Source organism: Calidris pugnax, unplaced genomic scaffold (assembly GCF_001431845.1).
Source record: "Calidris pugnax isolate Ruff unplaced genomic scaffold, ASM143184v1 scaffold44, whole genome shotgun sequence".
Lineage (NCBI taxonomy): Eukaryota > Metazoa > Chordata > Aves > Charadriiformes > Scolopacidae > Calidris > Calidris pugnax.
Window position 1 is genome coordinate 6,153,739 of NW_015094506.1, and position 12,500 is coordinate 6,166,238.

General features: G+C 39.5%; 1 protein-coding gene across 1 annotated transcript in view; it reads left to right on the forward strand.

Annotated features, from left to right (window-relative positions):
- Window positions 1–11,409, forward strand: part of GUCY2C (guanylate cyclase 2C) — a 42,841-nt gene extending 31,432 nt beyond the window's left edge. The window contains exons 19-27 of the mRNA XM_014964155.1: window positions 2,137–2,225; window positions 2,928–3,019; window positions 4,621–4,779; window positions 6,179–6,371; window positions 6,540–6,714; window positions 7,675–7,773; window positions 8,535–8,629; window positions 9,284–9,360; window positions 10,915–11,409. Of these exons, the coding sequence (XP_014819641.1) occupies window positions 2,137–2,225; window positions 2,928–3,019; window positions 4,621–4,779; window positions 6,179–6,371; window positions 6,540–6,714; window positions 7,675–7,773; window positions 8,535–8,629; window positions 9,284–9,360; window positions 10,915–11,089 (1,154 nt within the window). The 3' untranslated portion in view covers window positions 11,090–11,409. The remainder of the gene's footprint in view (window positions 1–2,136; window positions 2,226–2,927; window positions 3,020–4,620; window positions 4,780–6,178; window positions 6,372–6,539; window positions 6,715–7,674; window positions 7,774–8,534; window positions 8,630–9,283; window positions 9,361–10,914) is intronic.
- Window positions 11,410–12,500: the final 1,091 nt, after the last annotated feature.

Consider the following 12,500-nt stretch of genomic DNA (forward strand, 5'->3'; position numbering starts at 1 on the left):
GAATGCAGCGTAACTTAAAAAAAAAATCTGCTTTGTAAGCTTCAGTTGAAATTTTAAGCTTTCCATTCAGTGAAGAGATTGTTTTCTCCCGAAAGCTTTTTCCTTAAAAGCATTACTAGATGTCTGAGATATATATTGCTGATCTAGTGGCTTCTGGTATTATTCTTGATTTTTGATTAAGCAATTTTAGTAAATGTGTTCAGCCTAGTTTCAGCAGTTCATCAAATTTCATGTAACAGAAAGGAATGAGTGCTATTATATATTGCTGCAGTGGCTCCTCATTTAAATGTCTGGATTCACTCATTAGCCAAGATGAGGCAGCAAAAGGCTGGACCATACTTATTCAAACACGTTTGAATTTTGTTTGTGGCATCATCTAACCTTGGAAGAGAGTAGCTCAAACTTGGGGTGACCATTAACTTACAAATATCCAAGATAAAAAGAGGGGAAACAATACCAAATTAGAGTCAATGGCAATGGGCAAAGAAAGGACCCTGTTGCATGTTAGATTTACTTGGCTTTTAAGTCTGTAGAAAGCCTTCCAGTGGCTAGGCTATCAGAATTAAGTCTTTGCAATTTAGAAGACATGATATTGATATTTCAGGACAACTGATATAATCACTTCTCCATGACTTCATTGGCAGCAGCAAGGACTATGTTCAGATTTTAAAAGAGTTATTTAAAAAAACTGTAGCTAGCTTCCATCCACCAACTTAAGAAAACTAAACTCAACCTCCAGGTACTCATTGAGCCAATTTTCTTCTGCAAATATGTATCAATGAACTTAACATTCAATAATATTGCTACTAATGAGAGAAAAGAAGTCCCAAAAAGATGATGGGCATCCATCTGGAATTGGAACTGGATTTCTAATGTACAGGATTAACCAGGTTCTAGACATCTTTACTGACTTCTCTGAGAGACAGCTGTTAGGCCAGCTGGTTTCTTCACTCTTCTGCAGAAACACCTCATTCACTGTTCTGGACTATGAAATCTTGTACTGTAGCAACACTCAATTCAAGCTGCCCCCTTGTTCCATTACTGCCTGCCACTGGCTAATTGCAGTGTTGCTAATAGTTGCTGTTCTGCTCTCAGGTGTGTGCGCAGCGTGGAAACCCAATGCATTCCTCTTGCATGCATGGGACTTACACAGATTGTTCTGTCTCTTGGCCCACAGAGGACTCTCCACTCCATAGCATTTGGGAGACTCAGGTCTCCTGCTCCTTCTCTCATCTGTAATTTCTGTACCGCAAAGCTGGAAGCTACTGCATCTTTTTAGGGTGATTGTGTATACCGAGCATGCTTAGCCATCCTTAGCTGCTTTAGACTTGCACGTACCATCACGATTACAAACCTTTCGCATCTCTTTATATGCTTCCTCCAGTAAAACTGTCTCCCAAATAAAATCAGACACTATTAATCAATGTGTTTCACACTTGTTCATGGAACCCTTTTAGTTTCTCTTTCTCTCCCTCAAAGATTAAATATTGCCTCTCTTAACTCTGGAACTCTTGAGGTCTGGAGGAGAAGGACACAGAGATATTTTTGCTTCAGCACTCACTGTGCTTAGATTTTGTGCAAACACAGACTGCATTCTGATATGTTCAGAATCCAAATAATTTTCATAAAACTGATTTCATGAATAAGAGTACAAACGAGCTAACAAATGCGGTGCTTTTAAAGCATACACATGAATAACCTAGCTTTAAGGAGGCTGAGCATCTGCAGGATGATTTGAACTGCTCTGATGGGAGTTGTATGTCTCCACCCTTTCGATCAAGTCGCAATGGGCTTTTCACATTGTTTTTCACTACAGCGATACTTCATGCTGAGAAGCACAGTAATAATGCCTAACGTTCATTTGGGAAGATGCCATAACCATGTCTACCGTGACCAATAAATACTCATGCACATTCCTATTCACTTTGCTTTCAGGGGCCTTCAAGCCCGCCTATTTTGATCTTGTGCCATATACTTAGAAAAGCTCCAAAGCTGAAATGCACACAAAAATAAGCAAACTGTCTTCAAGGCTTCTGTTTGTACAGTAACTTGTAACATCATAGGACGCTATCCACAAGGAATGTCCTTCCTATGGTTTTTTTTTGTTTAAAACTTTCCATCTCTTTTCTGTGTTAGAGAAACTTTACAGAGTGGAGAGTGGCAAAGGAGTGAAGCCTTTCCGACCAGACCTGTCCTTGGAAACAGTGGGAGAAGGAGACATGGAAGTAAGCTAATAATTAACTAAGCCATTTTCTGGGTGAAGGGTGGAAGTCCTGGCCAAACTAGAGCTCATGATCATGAGAAGATGAAAGCTATGCACATTTTATGCCAAATGCCCTAACCTCATGGGAAAAAACATATTCTATAGTTGTTGCCAGTGAAATGAAATACAACTCACAAAAATTATTTCACTGGAAAGAAATGGACACTTGTATGGTGCTACTCTTCTGACCTACTTTAGGTATCTTTAAGATGGGATGAATCACACCTCAAGTATACCTCTCTTACATAGCCCGTAAGGCTTCTTGCTCAGGTGAAAATATCTGTATTGTAGACATCCACATATTCAGCAATGCACCCCATTCTTTTTGGCTGAATCACCAGTTGCAGAAAAATTCTGAACTCAGGATTTGAAATATAATTACCACAGCATTTACCTCCATCTCAATAACAGCCAGACTGGATCCATTTACTTGCCTTTCATTTGTGTATTGCAAATTCAAGTTGAGATCATGTCACTAGTCACCACAGAGTTAAGATGCCTGCAATGAGTGTCCTAACCATAGATTCAAAACAGTTAGTCACACATTTTAATATGTTGTCGGTCAAGAGTAACCGGAAATTCCCTAATGAACTAGTGCTGTTTAGCACCATTATCCTTCTATATCCATTACTCAGGTGGACTTTCCTTAAATTTTTGTTTGAAGGTGTATACACTAGTGAAGAGCTGCTGGGAGGAAGATCCAGAGAAAAGGCCTGACTTCAAGAAAATTGAGAGTACTCTGGCTAAAATATTCAGGTGAGCAGCAGGGGCTCTGTTTTTTTAAGATGCTCCAAACTCTTCCTATGTGTTAAAAAGTTCATATTTTTAAGTATGTAAGCTGATGTGATTACGATTCAGTCAGTGGAAAATCTGTGTGTCTTCACTTAGATCCTCTTTTATTCTCTGGAAGCAATGTAGGTGAGTACGTGTGTACGGATACGTACGTTGTGTACATGAGCATCTATGTGTGTATTAGCTTAGTGAGGGTAAGATGATCACCATACCTCAAATTGGTACATTGTGAAAGTAGCAAGCTGGATAATTAGAGATTTAAAACATTCAAGTAATTCACCCCCTGTCCCTAGTCAAGAGTTGGATAGTGACTCATGTCGTCTAAGTTTCGGGAAATGAATGCACATAAATGTTTGGAGGACGATTAGAAAGTTTGGATGAGCTGAGTTGTGCCATAAATGAGTTTGGATGGTCCCAAATTAAGCTGACTACAAGTGTTGAGTTGTAACTCACCAGAAATATTAATTACAGGGTTTTGTTGGTATAAAATTGCAGGGTAATAAGGGCCATAGCTGAATAAACCCTGTGGGCTTTCACTTGGCCAACGCTGCATTGTTCCTACAGAGTTTGATCTGGAATAATTAATTTGATTTCCAAGCAGTGAGCTTTTAATCATTTATCACGGGAAACTAATTTAAAGCTCTCCATGCCAACAAACCCCAACAGTACTCACATCATTTTACACTTTACATGGGCAGAAGGACAACTGCACTATGCATAACTGAAAGTATCAAATGAATAATCTTACTGCAGCTGAATAGAAGGGCATCCTGGTTCTGCTCCTAAGCCTCCATCCTATAAAAACAAAGAGGTTGCCTCTTGCCACATGCAACATGGTGTTCTCCTCATAGGAGGTCTAAGATGGTGCATCCCTGACATAAAGATTTGCTTAAAGTAAGAGTGGTTTTAAAGTCCACTTGGGTGCAATACTAATCTGACTCTTGCAGCCAGCCTGGCCCCATCTACTTTGAGACTGCTTTGGTTAGCGCAGGCTGCCCAGACAAAGAGGGGTTACAAGTGGCTCATGTTACCGTATTTTTGCTTCCAGGACTTAGTAAACTGGCGTCTGCAGGATCTTGTGAGCAAAACTAGCCCAGGGGCTGCTAATTGTTCCATGGAATTGTTCTGTCTTCCAAACAGACAGCCCCAAATTGTCTTAATCTTTCTGAAGTCCCCATCTAAACATTGTATGTAATTTTCACCTACTAACTTTAGCTTCCTCTCAGGATTTGAGCTTGTCAGTTACTTTTTACAAACGAATGTTGATGGATTACCGGAGGTAACATGCAGTTTACAATATTAGCAGGGCTAGGTGATTTAAGGGTGCTTCAAGAATTACCAGCTCCGAGTGACAAGTGTGGATCACAGACTTTCAATTCATACACATAAGCCCTCCAACCAAGAAAAAGAATGATGCACTCGAGGCACTTTGCATTCTAACTACATGGAAGTCAAACACTGGAGAAGTTTTCTGTTGCACCTTTTTTGTCTGCTTTTTGTCTCTCTCAACAATGTGCTTCCATCAGTCTTTCTTGTTTGCTACTGTGAATTTCTGTTATTTGCAGTAACTACCATGGCCAGACCAATGAAAGCTACATGGATACCCTCATTCGGCGTCTACAGCTGTATTCCCGGAACCTGGAGCACCTGGTGGAGGAAAGGACAAAGCTATACAAAGCAGAGCGAGACAGAGCAGACAGGCTTAATTTCATGTTACTTCCAAGGTAGCCGGCCAAGAGGATTTTCACCGACATGCTATTTACATATATCATTTGATTCTTGGAGAGTGGGGGTTGGGATTAATATTAATCTTCTATTTCCTTCCCTTCTAATCGGATCCTGCTAGGGAGGAAAGAATAATAAGCTGTCCTTAAGGTCTCCACCCTACGGTGGGAGTTTCATGCCAAGATGGTATTGGGACCCATTATCTTCCTCAACTTCTCTTCATGCACAGGATCTTCCTTTCCAGCACAAACCTCTTTTTCATTGTCTTCCTGAGAACACATAGATCAGCAGTGATTCCACATCACAGAGCTCTGTTCTGCTCCAGTATCTTGCTAGGTAGGAGGAGTATCTCCAGCTGGAGAGCAGGAGAGCAGTCAACTTCAGGCTGAGGTTTAGTAATGCAACAGAGGGGCTGAGATGAACTGGGCCATACTGGGACAGACTGAGCTAGATGCATGCTTCAGAGTACGGTATAGGACAAATACTATTGATATTGTAATATTGGTAGTATCAGTAATTTTGGTATTGCATACATTTGGAATAGTAAAACTATCCTGGTAGGTCATTACTAGTTTTAAGGGTATTAAAGTAGTCCACGTATTGATTTTATGACTCATTTTAACAAAAAATGTGTCTGTTCCATACAGTTTTGGGGAAAATTTGATATTATCTGGCTGTGTAGACTGTGTGACAAGGAATCTGTGTTTCCTTCCACTCTTTTTGTTCTCACCATGCTATTATTGTCTCATTGTAGATGGAACACAGCATTGTGCAACACCTATAATTTTCTAGGTATCTTTCAGTTATTCTCTTCTAATATCTCCACCAGGAACAGATATTTTTCTGGATTTAGAAATGCAAGAAAAATGAAGGTCCCTCTGAATAGATATTAACTGTCATGTTATTGAATTTTTGTTCCATGAAATTATCTGACTATGAAATCTCATCTGAAACCAGGATGAGGTGATGTAATTATCAGAATGAAAATACTTCTATGCTGAGGAAATAGAAAAACATGTCTGTTCTTACTTATTGTGTGGGTAGAATGTAGGTCTACATGTCAGAATTTTCAGAATTTCAGTTTTAAATTGGACTCAATATCCCTATTTCTGACTTTAGCCAAGAAGCTCAGTTTCCTGTCCCTCAGTTTCCTCATGGCTATTAACACACTTAGATTTTGTAAGGCTCTAGTGCATTAATTAACATTAGTAAGTGCTTTGAGGTCCCTGGCTGAAAGGCATTATGGACATCTAAAATGCGATTACTGTAGCAGTTTTCAGCAAAATACCTGATGTTTCCTACACAGAAAGCAATTATGTGGTTGAGTTGCATGAAAAAATACCTTTAATATTAAACACAGGCTACTCATCTGTCTCCCTGCCTTCTCTATTTCCACAGGCCAGTAGTAAAGTCTTTGAAGGAGACTGGCCTGGTAGAGCCAGAGCTATTTGAAGAAGTCACTATCTACTTCAGTGACATCGTTGGTTTCACCACACTCTGCAAATACAGCACCCCTATGGAGGTGGTAGATATGCTGAATGATATCTACAAGAACTTTGACCACATTCTTGACCATCATGATGTTTACAAGGTGATTAGCTCTGCAGTTTTGCTCAGTTAACAACGAGGGGACACACAAATCAAATTGGATGATATAGTAGAATTGGGAATCTGCCTTCTAAGCAAAGACAAAAGACAGAAAAACAGGTGAAGATTAGCTCATGTCTGCAGGTAGCGAGTTCTAATTTTGTTTCCACAGGTGGAGACCATTGGTGATGCTTACATGGTGGTGAGTGGTTTACCAAAGAGGAACGGCAACCGGCATGCCGTAGACATCTCCATGATGGCTCTGGACATCCTCAGCTTCATGGGATCTTTTGAATTGAGACATCTGCCGGGTCTGCCTGTTTGGATTCGCATTGGAATTCACTCTGGTACACAGTAGTGCTAGATCAACACTGACAATGTTGCCTTGTTTTTGAAAAGAATAGACATCCATAGAAGATCTGGTAGTACATTATACACAACTGGTCTCCTCATGAAGAATCTGGTTGAAAACAATGTACCCAGAGGAAGAGCAATAGAAGTAAATAAGCCACTGGTTTGCTCCCCTGTAGTGAAATAGCCCATACTCATTCATTCATAGCTTAAGTCAGTAGCTAGGAAGAGCAACTGCCATTGTGCCTGGTATGATTAAGCCAATTGTATCAAATAAGCATTCATAGATCACTCCTTCCTGACCAAAGTGGAGATCAGCCATGGCCAGATATGCTTGTCTAGCCACAAAGTGCAGTGCTGTATTTTATGCTTTTGGAGGCAAAAATTCTGACAAGCCTATGTGGGAATTCATGTTTTAATTAATCCATAAAAATAATTTTTCTCAAAGAGGAACTACAGATAGCTCAAGCAGACAGCTCCCAAGTACTTTGGGAACTTTTATCTTTTCATTTTTATTTGTTTCAACAACCAGCTGAACACAAGCTGCCAGGGGAGGAACGTGTCAGTGAAAGTGACTGAGGCACTGGGAAACTCTTTGAGGCTCCACTATGTATCCCGCCATAATGAAGCTTATTTTCTTTCCCTCTTGCTTCCAAAACTGACAGTTAGTAACTGTGTTTTTTTCTGCACAAAAAGTGTGTTTAAATACAATGAACACTGTCTGGCCATGTCCTTTTTATGCTCTTCTTGGATCATGCAAGATAAGCAGAGCTAGGCTTGGTTTGGAGTGGAAGGGGAGACCACCAGATACTTTGGGAAGTGAGGTACAGAGTACTGTCATCGGCGAGGAATGCAGAGCACCAGCAGGTACTGCACTGCTCTGCATCACTGAGAGACCTTGCAAGCAAATAGTGTCTTGATCCACCTTTTTTTCATTCTCTGCATCGCCTTTTTAGGTCCATGTGCAGCTGGTGTGGTCGGAATAAAAATGCCTCGTTACTGTTTGTTTGGAGATACAGTGAACACAGCTTCGCGGATGGAATCCACAGGCTTGCGTAAGGATTTAATTTTAGCTGTCAGTGTAACAGGACCAAAGGCTTTTGGTTAGTTTGTGACTGAAGTGTCTGTTCTCAGCTGAGAACAACTTCTTATCTGCTCGCAGTTGTTTTAAAGATTAAGAAGCCTTATTTGTTTTGATTACCAATTGTTTCACTGTCCTGCTGGGCAATGAAGAATTGTTCCCTGTTCATGCTTCAGTGCTGGTAATGGGGAGTACACAGGCTGGTTTCTTGGCTGAGTTCCTGTGGAAGACATGATACTTATGTGTCTGGAGTTTAACTTTACTCTATGGAAGGTAGATTTTAGTTTGACCTACAATAGCATTGCAGCTCTGTTGTGTAAATATGCTGACTGTATATTTTAAGTTGAAGCAATTATGTCTTCAATTTCACCATTAGGGAACTGTGCCAAGAGCCAGTTTGTCTTCCTTCTGTGCAGTGTCTTCACAGGACTACTCTCTGTATAGGACACTCCCAATTATTCTTTTCTCTTTTGGCATCTAAATACTACAGAAATCACGGTCATCTGTATTGCAGATCAATGGCTGTACCCGCTATTCCTCCCTAGACACAATGCTATGTAGTGGAGTCAGATTTTTCATACAGCAGTGTAATCGATTCTCATTTAATTTTACTCTCAGAACTTATGTTGATAGTAATTAGAAGAGCTTCTGCTATAGCACCAATTTTCACATATACTTAATATGATGCTGTGGTACATTTCCAGATTGAGCTTTGGTTGTGTTTATATTTTTTAGCTTTAAGGATTCATGTAAGTGGTTCCACTATTAACATCCTGAAAAGGACAGACTGCAGATTCCAGTATGAAGTGAGAGGAGAAACGTACTTGAAGGTAACTTTTACCACGCACATGCATCCCTGAACACAGAGAAGAGGAACAGTGTAAAAGTACTATATAGCTGAGAGCAACCTGCAACTTAATTAACAGCTGGGGAACAAGGGTTACTGATCAACTGGAATCACAGCGTCTAGTGGTTGAAGGTGCTTCTATAAAGACAATGCAGGCAATGAGGAGCTCCCTAAGTCACAAATTAAAGCAACATAAAGATGTGGAGAATAAACAAAACATACCATTTATAACAGAAAATTGTGGAGTGAATTAATCGGATGGAAGGGAAGCTGAATCTATTGTTAATTTGCTCATGCTCCGGTATCTGACTGTCTATCTACCAATCCATTTATTTCAGTCAGTCACACTTGGCAGATGTCTGTACTTGGGAGCCGAGGGCAGGCAGCACAGCTCACCTCTCCCATGGCGTGTGTTTCAGGCCATGGAACAAGGCCTGAAAGTCTGCAGCTGCATCTCCCCCATTATTCTTCCTCTCACATCTGATATCTAACCCTTTCCTGTGAGCAACGGTTACCGAAAACAAGCAAAGACAAACACAGCAATGCGCAATACAGTATTATTTATGTAAATTAATTACAGGAAGTTGGATTCCAATCCCTAAATTGTGCTTTCTCTTCTTTTATCATATATATTTAGGGCAGAGGAACAGAGATTACCTACTGGTTGACGGGTACTGAGGACAAGAAATACAATCTCCCAACACCTCCTTCTGAGTAAGTTTTTTTTTGTTTTTTTTTTATGTGCAAAGAGAAGAGAAATCCACAGTCTGTGCACTTTAGCCTTCACTATTCCTCCCTGGCACTTGCGGTTTTTTAATAACACTCAACTTGCCTTCAGTAGTTAGAGGCCTAACGGTGTATGTGCATATAAACGTAAATATTCATGACATGAGATTATACATATGAGAAAGGTTATTTGTATATATAAGCGCTAAACGGGTTCATTTTCTTGGAAGGGAAATAAGACTTATGCTTTGGTAAGTGCAAGAGACGGACAGAAAAATGAAAAACATTCATGTCCCCAAAACTTCAGTCCTCATGGCACCTGTGTGTGACAGTGCAGCGAGAGGAGGATAACTGCAACTGAATGTGCAGCTCTCTGTAATATGCCTGTAAGCTCTTGTGGGGGAATTTTTAGTAGGAATGAAACCTTAGGATTTTGAGCAGTATTCTCCAGAAGAGGTGGACAAAGTTACTGTATTATTTATGCAAAGGCGTAAAGTCTTTAAAAACCTAAGCAAATGCTTACTTTATAATACATAAGAGATAAGTTATCAAGAGAAAAAAAGAGGTTGATATCCTGGAACTGAGCTATCATTTTGCATTAGTATTGAATAAAATTTAGTAATAGTGGAAATGTTGTTTTTGAGAAACCATGCAAAATTGAAGTCAGGATAAATGGTTGCATGTATTTCATGTGTATTTTGCATATGAGTACTGCATTATCTCCTGCAAACTCACTAAATGTGTAAGTTTGTCACTTTCTGCTCTCAACTCCTATGTACAGTCACTCTTTACTAAGTGGGAAATTGCTGCTATCTGCTTTGAAATGACTGTTTCTGTACAACCTGAAGGAATTATATAAAGTACAATTTTTTGTCTCTGGGCTGAGCAGGAAATTATTCTTTTGTTAACTCAGAACTCCTTTTTTGAATTAATATAACCACTTGAGATGATCAGAATTATTGGGTTGGCAATTCTATTCAACTATTGAAAGTACCTCTTGGGCTGGGATTACTGTGGTCAGTGATGTTTTTGGTTTCACTTCCTCATACAGGCTGTGACTGATAAAATTTCTCCTTAAAATTGTCATATATGGGGTACTCCAGCAAAAGCCAGACACACCACAGAAATTTATGAAAAGGTGGCAACTGAAGGCCCCTGAAGTTGAATAGTGGAAGTGCTGGCACCAGTAATGGTGTTGGGAACTAGAATCTATTTTGATTTGGAGTCAATCTAATCTAATTTGTGTCTTCCTTTTCCTGCAAATGATGCTGAATTTTTCTTAAGGTTGATTATGACACGGCTGCAGACCTCCTGCACTGCAGAGACAGTGAACCGTACTATCTGAAAAAAATCACATGTAAATCCTGAATTCTGTTCCCAAATCCAGAACCTGAATTTGGTTCTGCTCATACTTTCTATCACAAGTGTGTGAATGTTGTGAAGATAAACATAGGATAGAAATATTCAAAATCCACTGCAGATCTGGGCATCACTAGAAAGATGTGAATCACTGTTTTTTTTTTTCCATCCTGTCTCTTTCAGGGAGAATCGGCAGCGGTTACAAGATGACTTAGCAGAGATGATAACAAATATTCTTCAGAAAAGGGAAAGTGAAGGGTTCAAGCCAAGGGAAATTTCACGGGTAGCTAGCTACCGATCAGGTACCCTGGAATACCTGCAACTGGCCAGCACAGAGAAAACTGCCACGTATCTTTAAAACTGGGTGTCCAGTGTGACTCAGAAAGCTGCAGCAACTCTCTGGAGTACTTCATGTGAAGGGTGGAGGCTTATACTCTCAGCTAGAGGAGAAAGAAAATGCCTTTTCAAGCATCTTTTCTACCATCCGACCTGCTATCAGTAAATTAAAACTCTCTTCATCGTAATGTCAAAATTGTCGGATGACTTCAGTAGGACACATGCAGCCTGATTTGAGGTAAATGAAAATATCTTCACTTGAGTCTGGAAAATAGGGGGTTTTGGGGTTCGGTTAGTTTTTTAAATGTGATAGCCTGTTCCGTAATCCAATTCTGAAAATAGTCACAGCAAAACCTTAATTTTTCATGATTTTAAAATGTTATATTTAATTTGTAATTTTTATTTGAAGAAAGATTTGCTATAATATATTGAAAATAACATTAAACATATCATATGTAAATCCTGGATATGTTGCCATTTTGCTGCTTCTGGTTTTTTCCCCTGTGTCTCATGGGTTTTGTTTAATCAAGCTGACTTTGTTCAAGAGACAACACTTCTGTTATTTACCTTGGGAGATTACTCCAGAAGTTGTGTGGTTTCTAAAGCTTATCTGAATTTCTTGGGGCTGAAAAATGAAACTGGAAATTTTGCAAAACCAGTCACTTTCATATCTTTTCTCCACTTCTGCTTCTGTTTCCAAACCAGAAGTGCAACAGAAATGAAGGAAACAAACGTATCTGAATTTCTTAAACCTCAGAAACTTTCAATTCAACTTTTGGATGAAGTTACACAATGAGGCAGAACTCAGGTTTTACTGAAATGACTTGCTCATTAACTGACACCATGACATTTACAAACAGCTTTAAAAAGCAACCAAAGCTCAGGTGACGCACGTAAAAGAAAATCAGCATTCACATGAAGGAATAATAACTAGGGAGTTAAATTTTTGCAAAGGCCTCTTATGCATTTATGGTTTTCAAAGCAGAGCTACTTCTTTCACCACTGCTAAATACCAGTCAGTATTCAAAGCATAAAACTTGGTACAAAATCATTCTTTTAGTGTTTCGAATGGCATTTTTGTCCAAGTAAACAATGGAAAAGTGTTACAAAAAAGAGGAAGCTGGTTGCCTGTATTTTTTATCAACCTAAACCGGCTTTGTAAGAATACACATACGCACACAAAAAGAACAACCTAGGTGTAAACAGACATATCTCAAGTGCAAAGATTCCTAGAAAAATTAAACCAGGGGTGCTGTAGGGCTTATACTCTTAATGATTGCAAATTCCTACATCCTGGAACACGATATAGACAGAAATAGCAGATAGCATGTAACCAACAACCGCAGCTTTCAGATTGTATGTAACCAATCTTAAACTTGGGCTGACACTAATACCATACCATTACTTCTTGGGACTGTGTCCTAATGGAAGTG